General features: G+C 38.9%; 1 protein-coding gene across 1 annotated transcript in view; it reads left to right on the plus strand.

The window, feature by feature from the left end:
* Positions 1-20,420, plus strand: part of LOC126419408 (serine/threonine-protein phosphatase 6 regulatory ankyrin repeat subunit C-like) — a 372,581-nt gene that overhangs the window by 150,358 nt on the left and 201,803 nt on the right. Inside the window, exons 8-10 of the mRNA XM_050086600.1 lie at positions 4,244-4,345; positions 4,422-4,505; positions 17,001-17,099. Coding sequence (XP_049942557.1) covers positions 4,244-4,345; positions 4,422-4,505; positions 17,001-17,099 — 285 coding nt within the window. The remainder of the gene's footprint in view (positions 1-4,243; positions 4,346-4,421; positions 4,506-17,000; positions 17,100-20,420) is intronic.

Below are 20,420 nucleotides of genomic sequence, written 5' to 3' on the forward strand. Positions count from 1 at the left end.
TTTAACACAAACTTATGTTTTTTTAAATGGACCTCCTACATTTTTTCTTCAGCAATCCATAGCATGACAAAGCACATACACAATGGCGTTGATTGCATTGCAATATTCCCATTACATCCCGAGATATTGAGACGCGAAGTTGACGCTTCAAACACCCGACATGCGCTGCTAGCGCACGTCCTGAGGCTCAGGCATGAACCCCATGCTGCCCATAATCGCGATGTGATTGACATGTGTTATCACACCTCCATACTTATCAAGAGGTCCGAAACGAATAATACAGTCTGCTGCCATCAACTCTCATAAGCACATGATGGTTTCCCTCTTGCACGTTTTACGCATCTACGTGCACAATATGAACCAGTACCGATCGGTGTACACCCGTCAGGTTGTCTTATTTATCCTGCACACCCAAAATAAGGTTTATCTAATGCATTATATGACCCATTGTGCCTGTCGTGCAGGGCCTGGCTCTACCTAGTCAAGTGTCCAATGTAGTTCCCACTACTGCCACAGTTACCACTTCGCCTTGTTTATGATTTGCGACCCATGCAAACTCCTGTACTCCACCACCCTCCGAGCATCCCATTTGTTGTTGCTTTGGCGTGCAGTACACCGCTTGCCAGTGTAGTTGTGCATCAGAGTAATCTAGTGACGGCACGGAGGTAGTACACATTGTGAATAAACGTTGTGTTGTGGAACTTATACTGTACAGTATAATGTACACACATGAAGATATGGTAGAAATACTGCTGATCTATGGAGAATGTACGTTGACGGGAAATACGTTATGAGATTGCTTGTTTGTTGATAATACTGTTAGCGAACATTATGAATATTAAGTTAATATGTCTGTTTTCTACCCTACTCTACATACCTGTACTGTACCCTGTTGTAGGTGGATGAAATGCTGTTCAGGCAGAATGACTGTACAGAAGACGATTCCCTGACAAGCCATCGCCTTCGCGCCGGATGTTTGGTCGTCTCACATCTCGTCTACGTGAAATGGGAAGCTTAAATCCAAGACCTCGACATCGTCCTAGAACACGCACAGACGAACGTGCTGAAGTTGCTGTGCTCGCTACCATAGCTGTGAATCCTCAAATCAGCACACGAAATTGAACGTGAAGTTGGTGTGTCGCAATCAAGTGCACAGCATATTCTTAAACGTCATAAATTTCATCCTTACCATGTTCATTAACACCAGGATCTTCATGGAAATGACTTCCGCAATAGGGTAACATTTTGTCGGTGGGCTCAGCAAAAACTTCTGACTAATCCAAATTTTTTTGCAGATGTTCTCTTTACCGACGAGGCATCATTCTCCAACAAAGGAATTGTCAATATGAGGAATATGCATTATTGGTCCGCAGACAATCCAAAATGGCTCCGTCAGGTAGAGCATCAACGGCCGTGGAAAGTTAATGTTTGGTGTGGGATTATTGGAAATACCATTATCGGACCTTTCTTTATAAATGGCATCCAAAATGGCAGACATTACTCCAGATTTATACGACACAATCTTCCTGTTCTCTTGGACACCGTACCTCTGAACCGGAGAATGGTCATATGGTATCAGCATGACGGATGCCCTGCGCATAACGCCTTACGAGCACGATGATTTCTGAACCACAAGTTCCCTGGTAGGTGGATTGGACGAGGTGACCCAGTTAGGTGGCCTGCCCGATCTCCGGACCTTACACCACTGGATTATTTTCTTTGGGGAGCAGTGAAGGATGCTGTTTACCAACATGAACCAACAACACCAGAGGACATGAAGCAACGCATTATTGATGCTTGTACAGCCATCAAAGAGGAAACAGTAGCACGAAGTAGGGCATCCTTCATCCGCAGAGTGACCCTATGTATGCAAGCCAATGGGCATCAGTTTGAGCATGAGATGTGAACGCTATGTTTAGTATGTAGTGCTGGTATCACAGTGGAAGTTTCTACAAAGGGCCATTTTACCCAGTGATGTTAAGAAACATTTGTTTGCAACAATTTGACATTTAATGCATTAGATAAACATAACATTGATAATTATGTGATAATAAAACTAATTTGTTAAACATGTTTACATTCATCTTCTATGTCCTACCTGAACTTCCCAAATCAAAACATTTTTACCTAAACAACGGTAAAACTTTTAGTCCACTTGCTCGTTTCACTAAAACCATCAACATGAATTTTACTATTACGAGTGAATGATTAACTGTCACTTGCGCTAGACCTACAGTAAAGTAAAGTTTTAACGTTGAATGGCATTACCTTTTTAGTAATGGATTAACGATAAGCCAAGTTAACTTTGTGACTAACATTGCGGTACACAGATATGTTACAGAACCGCATCACCCCTAGCCTATGTGATAAATACCTGCTGGAATGTACGATGTTAATGCAGGATGGCAGCAGACCGTATTATTCGTTTCGGGCCTCTTGATAAGTATGGAAGTGTGATTACACATGTCAGTCACATCGCGATTACGGGCAGCATGGGGTTCACTCCTGAGCCTCAGGACGGGCGCTAGCAGTGCATGTCAGGTGTTTCAAGCATCAACTTCGCGTCTTAATATCTCGGGATGTAATGAGAATATTGCAATGCAATCAACGCCACTGTGTATGTGCTTTGTCATGCTATGGATTGCTGAAGAAAAAATGTAGGAGGTCCATTTAAAAAAACATAAGTTTGTGTTAAAAATCACATATGCTTTCGTTTTAGAATGTTTCCAAATATGTACATTCATGGGCCCCAGCCCTACATTGATACTGGTGAAAGTTGTTTTCCGATAGCGGTTATTGTTCCAGAGATATTTTGGGTGGACAAGATAGCTGGGACACCCTGTATATCATTTTTAGGAAGTTGCTTTCAAATATCAGTGACGCTCCATTTGTGAAAAGATTGTACATGGAATTGTCTTTATCTAAATTACACATAGATCTCCAGTGTGAGTCTCAGAGATGTGATTTAAAAGACTGGATAGTTTCATCATTAATTACCTCAGCTGCTTTACAGTGGGGCTCACTTTAATTTACATGTGTTTTTGTCCATCATGGTCAGAGTGACCATTCAGGGCTTGCCTGGTACTTGTATCACCTATATGGTCTGGTCTAAATATGTTATCAGTTAGTGTGCTTGTACATGAAGTTATTCTAGTAGGGAAACTAACTACAAAACTGTGAGTGATTATCTTTGTTCTTTCCATGGTCTTTGAATTTCACATGGAAATGTCACTCTGAATTTAATTTGATCTTGGTGAGGTTTCTATGATGTGTTATATGCCTTGTTTAACCTTACATGAAGCAGACAGCATTTTGTTAGAAAATATGGTATGTGTATTTCCCTGTAATTCCTGCAGAAAAAGAAGGGAGGAAGGTTAGAGCATAAAATCTGATTGACAGTTTATTTGTTGTGACTATCTATGACTCAACATCTCTGCTATTTGATGAGAAGCAACTATCTTTTTCATAATATTGTTATGTTCCATACTTGATTTTCCATTGTTTGATAGTTAATTAATTGGATATGAAGTACTGGCTTAATTTCAGAAGGAAATGGCCATAGTCTGACTGGAGGATCAATCTTTACATTTGCTTGAAGTAGTTTAAAAGTTAAAATCCTGTGGTCTGGTGGATACTGGAATCCCACTCATCCTTAACATGAGGTCAGCATCTTAACACCTGTATGAAGTGTTACTTTTGTATCCATCACTGTACTAATGAAAGAAAATGTATAATGCCATAAGAATCAGTTAATTGTGGATTTGTTAGCCTTACCTTCCAGTCGAACCATTTTGTGTTCACAATCTGTAATGAAAATAATGAATTTTTGAAAATATAATGTGATTGGATAGATAAAAAATCTACTCACTAAGCATCAAGCAGCAGCAGAAGAACTCTTGTATGAGAGTTACTATGCATGCAAGTTATTGGAGCCAGTGGCTCCTTCTTCTGGCAGAAAGGTTGAAGGGGACAACCTTCAGTCAGAAGAAGGAGCCATTGGCTCTGATAGCTTGCATATGTAATAGTTTTTATATGCGTGTTCTCCTGCTGCCACTTGGTGAGTAGATTTTTACCTGTCCAATTACATTACAATCTATAATGATACTGTGTCCAGTCAAATGGTAAAATATTTATGTCATTGCAGTGTTTTTTAATTGAAAAAAAAACTGTTTTAGCAAATTCAATATTTGATTCAGATTCAAATAAATACTGAATCTAAGTCTGAGTTTCTTGTATTTTACAGTTAACTAACAAAGTAATTGCTGAAGGAGCGGACGTGAATGGCAGAAAAGTTCGTGGGAGATATTCACCATCAACAGAGAAAGGCCACACTATAAGATGTTTGGTTAGTTCAAATTTTATACAATATGAAACCAGTTCACTGATATCATAGGTATGTAACATTTCTTTCTTTTTTGCAGGGATGCTACACTGCAGGAGATGGTGTAGTGCATGATGAGCTGTCAGGCCAATCCCCTCTGTTTGATGTTCTTCGTTCTTTGAAGGTAAACAAGTATTTGGTACACATTAGTAGACATTTTGTAACTGACAATTGGTTATCATTGGAAAATTGTACAACAGTGGTCAGTGCCTCTGTCAATTAAAGTGAGTGCTGTGAAAAGCTCATTGAGAAGAAATAAATACTTTACAGTTCACCAGTGACTTGTAATTCTGTCAGGTAATGCAAAGAATTTCTAACAACAATTAAACAGATTGGATAGTTGAATGGGATGGATAGCATCTTGAAAACAGATTGTAAGATGGACATAATCAAAAGTAAAACAAGGATAATAGAGTGAAATTGAATTAAGTCAGGCAATGCTAAGGGAATTAGAATAGGAAGGGGGAAACTAAAAGGCATAGCGAGCTTTGCTATTGATGGATGAAATAAAAACTGGCAGTAGCAAGAAAAGCATTTTTGTGCAAGAGGAATGTGTTAATATCCAAGAAGAATTTAAATGTTAGGAAATCTTTTCTGAAGGTTTGTGTATGGAGTGTAGCTTTTTATGGAAGTGAAATGTGGACAATAAGAAGTTCAGGAAAAAGATAATACAAGCTTTTGAAATGTCATGTTACAGGAAAATTTCGGATAACCAAATCACTTTAATGAGCTAGACCAAGACCCAACAAGCAACAAGTGTGCCAAGAGCAGACTCAACTGAGAACGTGAATGAATCATAACAGAATGAAGAAGAGAGCCCTCCACTCTGGGATTTCAGTAGCTGGGTTGTTAGTCCAATTCATAATGCCGTGCTGTCCGTGAGCTGTATGTACTGACCTCACTGCGATGCTCCGGTCACTGTTTGATTGTGCCACTGCTTGGCTGCCTTACCCATACCACCAGACGCCAACATGGGCTAGATAAATTGTAACAAGATAATTGGTGCCAACATTTTGTTATGTCCATGGCCTCCATGGCACCATTGTGTTAGATGTGTTAACATGGGGTTAGCACAGTCCTGTCCCCTTGGCAGTGCAACTGTGAGGCAGTGTACATCTGGTGTCCTTCTCCCGCAATGTGGGATGGCATGCAGCACCCAGGAAAGTGATGCCCATGTCTTCAGGGGAACTGTGGATAGGCACCTGCAGATAAGCCAAAAATCCACTGTCAGCCAGTAACAGAGAGTAGGGCTGGGAATGACCCAGGTGGTGATGGCTCTGTTGCTTCAGGACACCCACAGTTGCAGGGGGCACTAACCTAAGAATGGAGTCCATGGTGGTGTCCAGGGCCTTGGAGGAAGGTGTAGGAGTATTGCCTGTTTACCATCTGGAACCACTAAATGCTTGCTCACGGGACTAGAAAAGATGTCGGAGGAGACTCCAATGATGGCAGCAAGTGAGAAGACAAGTGCTCCAGGAGGGAGAAGGTCCTGGGAGGTATGTGCAGGCATGGTGGTAAACTTATAGATAAACGTTTCCAGTTGGTATAAATATAATATAAGTGTTGTTACATTAGTGGAAGTGTTAGTGAAGTGTTAAAGAAGATTAAATGGGGTAAGAAGTTTATTTCCCTTCTCTCACCTATAGCACGGACTTTAAGCTTAATTTCACACACACGTATCATAAGTAAACAGTGACTTAAACTTATATGTAATCACCAGTTTTTAAATTCAGTACTCTTTCAATTTATTTATATCTGCCTGAATAGTTTCTAGGGTCCTTTGTTTATGTTTTAGTCAGTACTTAAAATCATTATAAACGATTTCTGTTTTCACCATGAGTGAGAAGTGTGTGACATGCCGTAGGATCGATAGTTCCAGGGTGTGGTGTGATGGGTGCTGTAGTTTCTTTCATTGGGGCGAATGTAGTGGCGTGGGAAATGGGGACATAAATGAGGCTCACCAGTGGTATTGTAGGATCTGCAGTAGAGATAGGAAAATACTGGAACAGGAAGGGAAAATAGCAGCTCTTCAAGCTGACTTACACAAGGCAAGGGAGGATCTGGACAGGTTAAAGAGGGAGAAGGGTGAACAGAGGTGGGAAGTGGCAACAGGTAATAGGGGGAACAGGCAAAGGAGAGCATCAGACAGCTTTGTCATAAATCTTGAAAATAGATTTGACCTGTTGCCTCAGTCAGAATTGGATGAGGCTCATGTAGCTGTAGTTGTAGAAAGGGCACACAAGCTTCCAAGGACTTGAAAAAGGTAGGGAAATTTGTAAAGAGAAAGAAAGTTCTGTTGTTAGGTAGTTCCCATGGTAGAGGTGTTGGCCAAATTCTGCAGGGAAGCCTAGGTCCAGAGTACCAGGTCACAAACTTTTTCAAGCCTAGTGCAGATCTGGGTCAGGTAACAGAGGATGTAGGTTCTTTATGCAAGGATTTCACAAAGAAGGATGCCGTGGTTATAATGGGTGGTCCAGGAAATAGCATTGACACAGACTCTAAATATTCCATAGAGAGTGACCTGGTGAAGATAGCATCAGCAACGAAGCATACGAGTGTGGGATTTGTGTCTGTGTTAAGACGCCATGATCGGCCCCATTTGAACTCTTCTGTCGGGAGGGTGAACTTGGAGTTTGAGTGACTGCTTAGGATGGATATAGGGTCCCATATTGGTTTGATTTCTGTGGATGCATTCAATAAGTGGGGCAACACTAGGCATGGCCTTCACCCCAATAGGAAAAGGAAGGAAAAACTGTCTGGGTTGATTGCAGAAAACTTAAGGGGGGACACTGTTACAAGTGGTAAAATACCAGTGGTTACAGGTGTCAGAGGGATGCCTTTTTTAGGATAGGGATGGGGGAAAGAAAACGAGTTTTAAGAGAGATTGTCAGACACACTCAGTTTGAGAAAACAGATGAACAGGAGTCAGATTTTAGCAAACAGACTCCATTTAAGCAATGTTTAACAGAAAGTAATCAGAAACTGCCATTTCATCTTCGCCAAAGCAGTTATAATCCCATTAGTATGCACTATCAGTTATCTTTATTACACCAGAACATTCTGGGACTCAGAAATAAAGTTGATGAACTACTCATTTGTATTGATGAAATGAATTCATCTAACCAAATTGACATAATCTGCCTCTCTGAACATCAAGTGACCACTGGTATAGATATGTTAGACATTTCAGGACTTAAGCTAGCTTCCTACTTATGCAGAGTAGCTATGGATGAAGGAGGAGTTGCCACATTTATTAAAAACTGTCATAAAATCAAGAACATTGACATTAATAAATTCTGTTTAGAGCAGCATCTAGAAGCATGTGCAACAGAAGTAGAGTTCCATAACAGATCCTATATAACAGTATCAATTTACCGAGCACCTGCAGGAAATTATAATCTATCCATAAATCATCTAGAAGCTCTTTTGGGTTATTTAACAGGAAGAAACAAAGAAATTTTGATTGCTGGTGACTTTAATACAGATTTTCCAATGCAATCTTCCAGTAAACATTTACTGCAGTTAGTAATGTTGTCTTTCAATCTAACTCACACTGTAAACTTTCTAACTAGGACCACTAAATCCTCAAGGACAGTCATTGATGACATTTTTATAGGCAAATCAAAGGAACAAAATCTTATCATGAAACCTGTAATAAATGGACTATCAGATCATAACATGCAGCTCCTTGTTTTAGATGTAAATTCTAAGCAGATTATCAAGACTGCTAAATCTGAGTACAGGAGAGTATTCAATCAGCCAAAAATTGAGTGTTTTAGAAAACTGCTGAAAGATATGAACTGGAAAGATGTTTATAGTGATCATGACATGAATGAAAAATATAACACATTCATGAACAATGTCAGTACCATGTTTGAAAACTGTTTTCCTCTTAAAGTTACTCAAATTAAACAGAAGTCTATAATAAAACCATGAATTACACAATGAATAAAGATTTCCTGTAAGACAAAAACGAAAATGTAACTGTCGACAAAGAATAGCTCCAATGCTGATGATTTAGCTAAATACAAGGAATACTGTAAAATATTAAAAAAAGTAATTCAGACATCTAAACAAATGCAGTACAAGAAGAAGATAGCAATGTCAGGGAACAAAATAAAAACAATATGTGATATAGTGAAAGAGGAGATTGGTAGAACCAGAAAGGAACTGGAGCAAATAGCATTAAGGGTAGATGATACATTAGTAACCAATGGGCATAGTGTGGCAAATCTATTTAACAAGTACTTTATATCCGTTACTGAAAGAATGGGATTGTCAGTATCAGTAAATAATGCCCTTGAATATCTGAAACTAGCCTTTACAAATAGCTTCAAGTACATGAATATGTCACTCACTTCACCAAAGGAAATAACTTCCATAAGAAAGTCTTTAAAAACAAAGCATTCTAGTGGCTATGATGAAATATCAACAAAGTTAATTAAGTTATTTTCTTGTGAGTTTAGTACAGTTCTAAGTTAGTTGTGCAACCAGTCAATTATAACTGGGATGTTTCCTGACTGGCTAAAATATGCAGATGTTAAGCCTCTATTCAAGAAAGGGGATAAAGAGATACCATCAAACTACAGACTGATTTCACTTTTGCCAGCATTCTCAAAAATTTTAGAAAAAGTAATGTACAGGCAGCTTCTCAACCATCTGACCGCAAATAACATATTATCAAGAACACAGTTTGGATTTCTGAAGGGTTCTGATATCGAGAAGGCTATTTACACCTACAGTGAAAATGTACTTAATTCATTAAATAACAAATTACAAGCAGCAGGTATTTTCTGTGATTTGTCAAAGGCATTCGATTGTGTGAACCACAACATCCTTTTAAATAAATCATAATTCTATGGTGTCACGGGAAGTGCTGCAAAATGGTTCAACTCATACCTTGCTAACAGGACACAAAGGGTGTCAGTGCAAGGGACTAGAGAATTAAGTCATCAGTCATCATCAGAATGGGAATAAATTACATGTGGTGTCCCACAAGGATTCATCTTAGGACCATTGCTTTTACTTGTGTTCATTAATGATCTCTCATCAGTTACACTGCCAGAAAACGGAGTTCGTTTTGTTTGCAGATGACACAAGTATTGCAATAAATAGTATGTTGAGTGTAGTTCTAGAAAGATCTGCTAATGATATTTTCATGGATATTAATAAATGGTTTAAAGTCAACTCACTGACATTAAAGTTCGAAAAGACTCACTATATGCAATTCAGAACCTGTAAGAGGTTTCCACCCAGCATATGCATAAAGTATGAGGAAGTGCAGATAGAAGAAGTTGACAGTCTTAAATTCCTGGTATTACAACTTGATAATAAATTCAGTTGGGAGGTGCACACCACAGAACTGCAGATATGCCTTAACAAATCTGTATTTGCAACTCGAGTGTTAGCAGACATAGGTGACATAAAAATGAAAAAGCTTGCATACTTCGCCTACTTACATTCCATAATGTCATGTGGTATAATATTTTGGGGTAACTCTTAAAGTCAAACAAAAGTTTTCAGAGTCCAAAAATGTGTAATACGTATTATTTGTGAAGTAAATTCATGGACGTCCTGTAGAAACCTCTTCAAAGAACTGGGTATACTAACAGGGTGTATACAACCTGGGAGATCTGGGATAAACCCCGGAATTTTATCATCCGGGAGAAAACTGGGATAAACCCGGGAATTTTTTAGAATTCCGCTAATTTTTCATTGTTTTTGTTTTCAGTTAAATTTTTGTAATTTTGACTGGTAAGAACCGATACTCTAACAAAAGATATTACTGTATCCTGCTACTGCAGAATAATACTGCAGCAATAAAACACGTAAGAGAGAAAAAATGAAAATAAAACTTAAGTTGCAGAGGAAATGTGCAATATACAGCAACAAAACACAGTGCTCATACAAGCATCTGCCAACAGCAAAATGTGTTAAAGGCTTTAGGAAGACTATGCAATGCTTCGTAACAACAAATTGCCTCTGATGAGCGTGGCGTCACAACTGTTTACATTAGATTCAGTTTAGCAGTTACCAGCGGGATCATGTCCATGAGCATTTGAGTAATACCTTCTCCCACTTCTGGCTACAGCAATGTGGCTGTTGGCTGTGTAAGCAGTCGCAGCAAGCAGCTAGATGATACCGGGAAAAATTTTACTGGAGCGCCCAAGCTGCTAGATTCTAGCATGCGCAGCAGGCCCAGATCTAGGAGGGGGAGGGGGGGGGAGGAGGGGCAAATTCATATTCTTGAGGGGAAAAACCTTGTTTCACAAAGCGACTAGCATCCAGTGCACGTTAGTCTATCAATTATTCATGTGGATATGTGTGTGTGTGTGCGAGTGTATACCGGTCCTTTTTTCCCCCTAAGGTAAGTCTTTCTGCTCCCGGGATTGGAATGACTCCTTACCCTCTCCCTTAAAACCCACATCCTTTCATCTTTCCCTCTCCTTCCCTCTTTCCTGACGAAGCAACCGTGGGCTGCGAAAGCTTGAATTTTGTGTGTATGTTTGTGTTTGTTTGTGTGTCTATCGACTTGCCAGCACTTTCGTTTGGTAAGTCACATCATCTTTGTTTTTAGAATTATTCATATGACTTTGAAATACATCCCTGTCGGTTTTTGAACATTATTGAACACAGTCTAAGTTGAGTTCTAAATGAATCGTAAGTTGATCTGTGAATGCATGCATAGTTTACATGCTGTCTCTGTCAGGGGAATCCTCATCGCATGTAGAAACAAACTTTTATACAGATAAAAGGGGCTATACGAGCTGAACGGAGTTAATGCCAAACAGATGAATGCCAACCACTGTCTGATTGTGTGGTTGATTGGGTTTGCGAATGATGAGAGTTGTTATAATTACTAGTGAAATCAATAGATTCAGACTACAGGAGTCGAAATAAATGACTAACAGGTAAGAAAGATTACATATTACCTTCTTGGTGTATACAAGAAAATGAAATTTTGACAGAAAATTTTTGGCCAGATCGCTATACTAGTAAGGGCCAGTTGTACAGTTCCCGGCTAGCAGCCGCTTTAAGTTATATTCTGAAAGAAGCACGGAAATCGCATTGTAAGAACGTGTAACAACGCCTACCCAGAGAATAACCACGGGGAACTAAACTGGTGATTCTGGCAGAGTTAGTGAAGTTAACCTGTGAATAAGCTTTGACATTGGTAGGAATAGTTATAGAATTAGTGATAACAAGACTGTTTGTTAAACGAGGAAGGAGAAGGCCTACTTCACTGGAAATCTGGACATACGAATGTGCACTTTAAATGTGCGCTTTTTGGTATGGATCAGAAATTCCGATGCTCTTGGAGTATCCTCTGATGTCTTGTTTCTTTTATGACATAATGTAAGATCTTCTAATGTTTTACACATATGAACTTACGGTCTCCCTATGACACGGTAGCTGCGCAAGTGCAGTGATGCCTGTCATCTGGCACTCTCTAGCAATTGCAGAAACAAACCTGTTTCCACCAGGTCGCGGGAAAATATTCCGAATGGTGGTTTGAAAAGTGTTACCATCAAAGTAAATTTTCTTTTACGCAAGTTGAACTATGTGCGAGAATGTAAGATGAATTTCTTAAATCACAGAGCGTTTGACTGTCATTTAAAAATCAGCTCATTGATGACAAGCCATTTAGATGAATTTCGAGCCCAGAAGGTCAGACATTTATGTCGTTATTAAAAATTTTACTGGCACGTTTGTGTGATATATCTTAAATTGTAATAGGCACATAAAAGACCAACATCATATGTGAAAGCTTAGCTTCTCTTGCAGCGTATTAATCTTATAGACCAATATTATATGTGAAAGCTTTGCATTTCGTGTAGCGGCACTATGTATATTAATTTAAACCATTAACTTTTCCTGTTTGTGTCCTCACATTACCTAACAGTGATGTTGCTATTGGCTGACTACATCACATGCTCTAAGCTCTGAATACCCGCTGTCATCGGCTGGCGAGATCACGTGACATGAGCTATCACTGGCTTACAAAACGTATGGCAATCATGATTTCAATGCTTCGGAAAGTAACATGTGGTGTTTGGTGGAATTCATATTTATACTTTCATAATACGAAAATATGGGGCACATCAAAGATTTTTCCAAAACATGTTTTTTTCCCCTGTGTTTTGTTTTCTAAAGCGCCAGGAAATTCTACGCCCGTGTATAAAACCATAATCATTCAAAGGACTGATAAGTTATACAGTTCCGAGAGAAAGTATACTGTCAGTTAATAGGGAAAAAGTATGCTTTCACCCAGGACAAAGTGTACTTTTAACTGGGAAATCCGGGAGAAATCCGGGAATTTTTTTGCCTTGTCCACGTATACACCCTGACTAACTACTGCCTCTCAGTATATTTAATCCATAATGAAATTTGTTCTAAGTAATATATCTCATTTTCCAGCAAACAGCTCAGTTCATACACACAATACCAGGAACAAAAATGATCTGCACAAAGACTTAAAAGCACTTACTTTAGTTCAAAAAGTGGTCCACTACTCAGGAACACTCATCTTCAATAATTTGCCAGCAAACATAAAAAATTTAGTTACACATAAAGATCGGTTTAAAAGGAGCCTGAAAGACTTACTAGTGGCCAATTCCTTCTACTCCATTGACGAATTTTTTAATAGAAACAAATGATGCATATACTCATACTATTAGTATTGTTATTTCAGCATAAAAAAATATAAAAAAATTGACATGTTTCACATCCATGAGGATCTCACAGCACGGATCTATGGAATGAAAAACTAATCTGATCTAATCTCTAATCTAACCTGTTACCTTATAACATTAGATATGTACTCATTATGCTACACCAATGATGAATGATATGCTACCATGCTTTGTGTCTTACCATTTCCCGAAAGATTAAATTGTAAATATGTTATTAATTGATATTTAATTATAAAAAACTGTACTAAGAATAGTGTGTTTTGGTATATTCTCAATGTGCTGTTTCCATGAAATGGCGTGCTTTCACAGTATGCAGTTACAATTAATCTTTAACCATGAATATGTCATCTCCAATCATTTTGCCACAACAAATATTTTTTTTGAGAGATCCTCAATTTCTTGATGCTTAGAAAACAGTATACATATAGGCTTCAATTGAAAGCCAGTATAACTGAAGAGCCATGGCACCATTTGTTGTTGATGGTCCTTCCATCTAATTGGTCTACACTCAAATGCATGTTTGGAATATCTGACATGCTGTAGTTGAGATGGAATAAGATGATCTCCAACAGCTTGTAGTGCTGATGCCTGCTTTCAGATGCATACTTCTAATGGCTGCAGGTGTAAACAGTAGCAGTCTACAATGTTGTGCACAACACTGAGGCATTGCCACAGAGACGTTTACAAAATCACATTCTGCTATTGGTTGAGGTAGGCTTGTGAAGCTGCTGCACCCAACCCACTGCAACTGTCAGGGCCAACTTATGTCAACTCAAGTATAGATACAGCTCTGCACACTAGGAAAGGCTCCTCAATGTGCTTTTTATATGCTGTGGTGTCAAAAACTTGGCATGCTCAACAGTGACATTAGAATGCACAGTCAATATGCCGACGGCTGCTGCTATCCATTGGATACTGCAAAGATCCTGATTGCATGGCAACAGCTACACCAACATGCTAGGTTGGTAATACTATCACACCTTCATAATTCTGCTGCTCTGCTTTGGAATGGTGGCACTACTGTTTGGAAAAGCAGCTCTCTCAAAGAACTGGTCTTTTTAGAGCATAAAAAAGAATTAGTGAAATTATTTCAACCGACCATGTCTGTCCAGCATGTTGGAGCAGACAGGTTACTATTTTGGAGAGCAGCTCTCCCAGAAGTAAGAATTAACTCACACTAAGATATAAGTATGTCATTGTAAATGCAGTTAGTTAGCATAGCTGTACCATAAGCATTCTCTTAGTATATATATACATCCCTCAATTCCAACCTTGACCAGGTCAGAGAACACATTAAGGTATTTATTCTGGCTTTTGAGTGAAGATGGTCAAGTACAGATATTTGGGGAACCAGGTCAAGAAAGTAAGATATAGGTTCATGAGTGATCTGGCTAGGAGCAGCATCTGTGCTAAAAATTGTATCTTGTCAAGGTTCTGCGGTTTAAATGGCCAACCTTCACTTAAGAATGCATGGAACTAATGGGATTGCTGTTGGCTTCAGAAGAAGCTTACATGGCAGTTGTGCTAGTAAGAATACATGTAACATGACCTATGACTCAAAACAAAGAAAACACACCAAGTGCTTCAGTTAAATGGTTCAACATACAAATATGATGTTGTGTACTTATCAGATGCTTTTTAGATTTGACATGCTAGGACACAGTCTTTTGCAATGTCACACTTGATAATGGCCATAAGACTAAAACTGCAATAGTGTAAATAAATAATTTTTGCAGTCAGTGTCGACTGTGGAATATTTAAAAAGAAGGATCTGTTAGGAACCACATTAATAATTAACTGAAATTATACCACTAGCTCATTCAAACTAAATCTGATATACTGACCAGGTACATTTCTGAAGTCTGAATGTAGGCATTAGTGATCCACTAGGTGTCAGTAACACATATTTTAGCTGTCCATTCTAACTGGTTTGTAACAGAACACCATTTACTGGTAATCCATGTGCATAGCAGCATTATGCCTTGGCATTGCAACAGAGGCATATTCTGACTCTAGCATCAGTGTGTGAGTGATACAGTGAACATTTTGTTTTTGAGTTTGTATTGCGCTCAGTGGAAATTGATGCAAACCAGATGTTAGAGGTTTTACACTAGACTTAATTACCATCTTCTTTATGTGAAGTAAATGAAGAGGAAAGAGACATTGCCAGCACTATCTTTGGCTTGATCAAGAAACTTGAAGATGTCACTATCACTGAAATCCTGAAGAATGAAGAACTGGTGCAAAAGTCTTCTGAGGACATTACTGGTGTTGAACCAATTTGTGAGCTTTTGACTGTTGATGTAGCTAATGACTATGTTCCTTTTGGTTATGCCAAGAAGGTAACTGAAGCAAAAATAAAGGCTGGTCATCAAAAACAATTATGTATCACTTCAGAAGGGTCAGGTACAGGAACTATGTATCATGTTATCAGAGATATTGTGAACAACAAGGAACAAAATGTGAGAAACTCAAGATCATATTGGAGTACGTTTATTCTACTTTTCAAGAGGTAAGTGCTAATTCCATGGAAGTGCATGATGTTGACATAAGGTGGTGGGCATGCACAAAAGCTAGAGTGCTTGGACTGATGGATTTCAAAGCTGGAGCTAGCTGGATGTGGAATTTTAAGCTAGTTCACAAGATTATGAGTCACGAGGTTACACAGTTTATAACATGAAAAAAAGGTTCAACTGCAAGAAGAGACAGAGAATTCTGCAATTTCATTTGGTCGTGAATTCATGGGCACTATCATTCTAGTTATTCAGCAGTTGAAATTTTAAATACTGACCAATCTTGATTTAACTATGACATTCACAGAGAGTGCACACTATCTGGGATGGATGAACAAGACACAATTTTTGGGGTGCAACCATAATCTGGAATATTTCATTCATAGACAATTCAGCCATTTATTTCCATGGAAGGTAGGTTTCTATCTCCACCACTCATTGTCTTTCATGAACCAAGAGGCACACTTGGCCCCTTGAGCAAAAGAAAATGAATCCTTTGAACATATACATAACAGCTTCAAAATCAAGCAAAGCTGACAAGCATATTCTTGAACAATGGCAGGATAACTATCTATTTCTCAATGTTGGAAAAAACAGTTGTCTGGTTCTGGAGTCATTTTCACTCAATCAACAGGACCTGTTCATAATACCAAATAAACACACAGGTGACAACCATTCCATCTGTTGCAGTGTCTCTTGTGCAGCTTGTGGCTGTATACTCTTTTCACCAATGGAAAAGTTCATGAACATTTTAATAAGTGAGTTTTACTCAGCAACATTGATATTGAACTCCACAGTCATAATGCTATCTTCAGCCTTCATGCACTTATCCATAATCAGTTCAGTGCCCCCATATTCTTCAACAAGCTCAAGAATGCCTGGGAGAAAGTTACATTTCCAGTTGAATGGAAATTTCAGGTTGCTTGTACCCAATTGCACAACTGCATCATTTATCCAATTTGCACATGCCATTTACATTTGTGTTTAACAGATTTCTACACTGGTATCCACAGACATGGTTAATGATAGATACTTACAGCTAAATGTAATAAATAAATAACAATAATCATTATGTTTTACCTGTGTTTCCTGTCCTAATCATTATTATGCCACTATCTATAAGGCTCAGAAACATGTATAATTACCACTGTGGACAGCTAAAGTTGGTGTAGTAAGTACCGATTACACCTGACATTTCCATCATAGTTAATATTATTTCAATATCGGTGAGGCACTTCATGACTGTACATTGTGGAACTGATTCAGGAAATAATTACCTAGAGAGAAGCTGTTGCTTTCTCAGTAATTTTTAATAGTTGCTGTTTATCTCTTATTGCTAGCTTAACATTTTCTTTTTTATCTTCTTGATGACATTGATATTTATCCTTTACAATTTGTGTTTCCCATTTCTAGATGGTCAAATTGCTGATTGATGCTGGTGCAGATGTGAATTTCAAAGATGACTATGGTTGCACTCCACTTCACAGAGCCCTTGAAAGTGGACATTATGAGGTATGGTACTCACACACTATGCTAACAAGAAAAATATGTTGTACACCAAATTAAATTGTGTAGTAGTATTTCTTCCCTACTAATACTTTGCATGAGCCAAGCTCTGAAAGAAAGTTCTAAAATTAGGTGTATGATTTTGAAATAAGTGTACATGGATAGAGAGTCCTCAAGAGAAGTGGAAGTACTTTAGTTCTGCCCAAGGAAAACGTTAGGACCCTTGTTCTTCATATTGTATATTAGTGACTTTCTACAGACAATACGGTTATCTATAATGAAAATCTGTCCGAAAAAAGCTGCACAAATATCCAGGTCTTGATAACTTTTCAGAATGATGTAAAAACAGGCAACTTGTTTAAATGTTCAAAAATGTAAAATTGTGCATGTCACAAAATGCAGAGATATAGTATGCTATTAGTACAACCCCAATATATCACAGTTGAAATCAGCAGATCTTAACACTACCTGTGTTAAAAATTTGTAGGGATATGAAATGGAAAGATTGTGGGTGCTGAATTGTAGATAAGGTAGCGTAAGTGTACAGTGCTCTTACATGTAATGGTTCAGTTTCCATTCTATGAATTTGCACTGGCTATGAAAGGCCATGATCCATGTGAGTCATGTGTCAGTGTCAGTACGCAAGTCACATGAGATGTGATGGACATCAGGCTTGCCATCTGTCTTGTGGACACCATTTCATTGTTTTTAGCATTTATTTATTTGTCCATATAAATCTCTTTTTAAGTACATATATTGTACACAAGATATTGGACAGAAAACCTTTTTAGGTATTGGATTTTCAAATGTCAAACATAAATTTTATAAATTTTTATGACAAATTGGATCCATACAGTTAATAATTACAAATTTTTGAAATATTGTATATTTATAACTTATTTCTACAATTAAAGATACAAATTACATTTTTTCTTGCATAAGATACTGTGAGATTGAATAGTAGCAGTTTTTCAGAAGGTAGGCTGTCACAGACATTTTAAAGCTTTGTACTTCAGTAAGAGATTTTATATGTCTTGGTAATCTGTTGTACAGTTTTGTTCCTGCATGACATACACCTTTCTGGCATAATGTGGTGTTACAATGATTGACATGTATGTCACTGTCTGACCTGGTACTGTAATCATGGACACTTTTGTTTTGAGGAAAATGGGTTTCTTTTCTCAGTATGCTTTTTTTGACATGCGTGACTACTTCCAGTATATAAATGCAGGGAAGGGGTAGGATCTTTAGATCTTTAAAGAAAGGTTTGCATGATTTTCTGCTGCTCACTTGTTTCATTATTCTTATAATTGCCTTTTGTTTCCTGAAAACTGTTATGGGCTGATGTACATTTCCCCAGAAAATTATACCGTACTTCAGTATTGAATGTACACAAGCAAAGTATACAGCCCTAACTGTTTCTGCACTAGTACTGTTGCAGAGAATTCTTACCACATAGCTCATTTTTGCTAGTTTTGAATTTAGGGTTGTGATATGAGTGTTCCATTTAAGATTTTCCTGGATATGAATCCCAAGAAATTTAGTTTCATTGACAGAACTAATTTTTTGGTTATCTATACGTATTACAGGTTGTGCTGGATTTTTATTTTGATCAGTGTGGAAATTCATGAGTACCATTTTTTGGGGATTAACTATTAGCCTGTTTCTGGTAAACCATTCAGACACTCCTTTTGTAATATCTTTTGCAGATGCAGTAAGATTTTCTTCATTATTTCCTTCAATCAATAGACTGGTGTCATCTGCAAACAGTACTGGTTCAGAATCCCTAACATGTGATGGGAAATCATTAATGTAGACCAAAAAAAGAAAGGGACCTAAAATGGAGCCCTGTGGAACTCCATGAGTTAGTCCACATGGTTCTGAAAGGTGTACCTGGAGTTCATTTCCTTCCGTGTGCTTAATTTCAGTTACCTGAGAGCGATATTCTAAATATGATTTAATCTAATGATTTGGCACACCTCTTACACCATACCATTCGAGCTTCCTCAGGAGTATAGAATGATCAATCACATCAAAAGCTTTTGTTAGGTCCAAAAATAAACCTGATATATTTCTGTGGTTGTCCACTGCATTTAAGACATGGTTTATCAGACTGAAAGTGGCAGTTACAGCTGATCTCTGTGGTCTGAAGCCATGTTGACATCCAGAAATAATGTTATTCTTTTCGAAGAATGTAATTAGTTTTGAAAGGAACACTTTTCCAATAATTTTCGAAAACCCTGACAATAGAGACACAGGCCTATAGTTACCCATACATTGATGATCACCTTTTTTATATCTTTTTTATATAGGGGTATTACTTTTGCCATTTTCAGTTGCTGAGGGAAGACACCACATGATAAGGATGAATTGCATATGTCCAATAAAGGTGAAAGTATTTGTCTTGCTGTTATTTTTATAATATAATCTGGAATATCATCAATACCAGTTGAATACTTACTCTTCAGTGAATTAATGGTATTTAGGGGCTCTGTTGGGCTTACTGGACTGAGGAACATAGATATATTACACTCCTGGAAATGGAAAAAAGAACACATTGACACCGGTGTGTCAGACCCACCATACTTGCTCCGGACACTGCGAGAGGGCTGTACAAGCAATGATCACACGCACGGCACAGCGGACACACCAGGAACCGCGGTGTTGGCCGTCGAATGGCGCTAGCTGCGCAGCATTTGTGCACCGCCGCCGTCAGTGTCAGCCAGTTTGCCGTGGCATACGGAGCTCCATCGCAGTCTTTAACACTGGTAGCATGCCGCGACAGCGTGGACGTGAACCGTATGTGCAGTTGACGGACTTTGAGCGAGGGCGTATAGTGGGCATGCGGGAGGCCGGGTGGACGTACCGCCGAATTGCTCAACACGTGGGGCGTGAGGTCTCCACAGTACATCGATGTTGTCGCCAGTGGTCGGCGGAAGGTTCACGTGCCCGTCGACCTGGGACCGGACCGCAGTGACGCACGGATGCACGCCAAGACCGTAGGATCCTACGCAGTGCCGTAGGGGACCGCACCGCCACTTCCCAGCAAATTAGGGACACTGTTGCTCCTGGGGTATCGGCGAGGACCATTCGCAACCGTCTCCATGAAGCTGGGCTGCGGTCCCGCACACCGTTAGGCCGTCTTCCGCTCACGCCCCAACATCGTGCAGCCCGCCTCCAGTGGTGTCGCGACAGGCATGAATGGAGGGACGAATGGAGACGTGTCGGCTTCAGCGATGAGAGTCGCTTCTGCCTTGGTGCCAATGATGGTCGTATGCTTGTTTGGCGCCGTGCAGGTGAGCGCCACAATCAGGACTGCATACGACC

Source organism: Schistocerca serialis, chromosome 1, assembly GCF_023864345.2.
Source record: "Schistocerca serialis cubense isolate TAMUIC-IGC-003099 chromosome 1, iqSchSeri2.2, whole genome shotgun sequence".
Taxonomy (NCBI): domain Eukaryota; kingdom Metazoa; phylum Arthropoda; class Insecta; order Orthoptera; family Acrididae; genus Schistocerca; species Schistocerca serialis.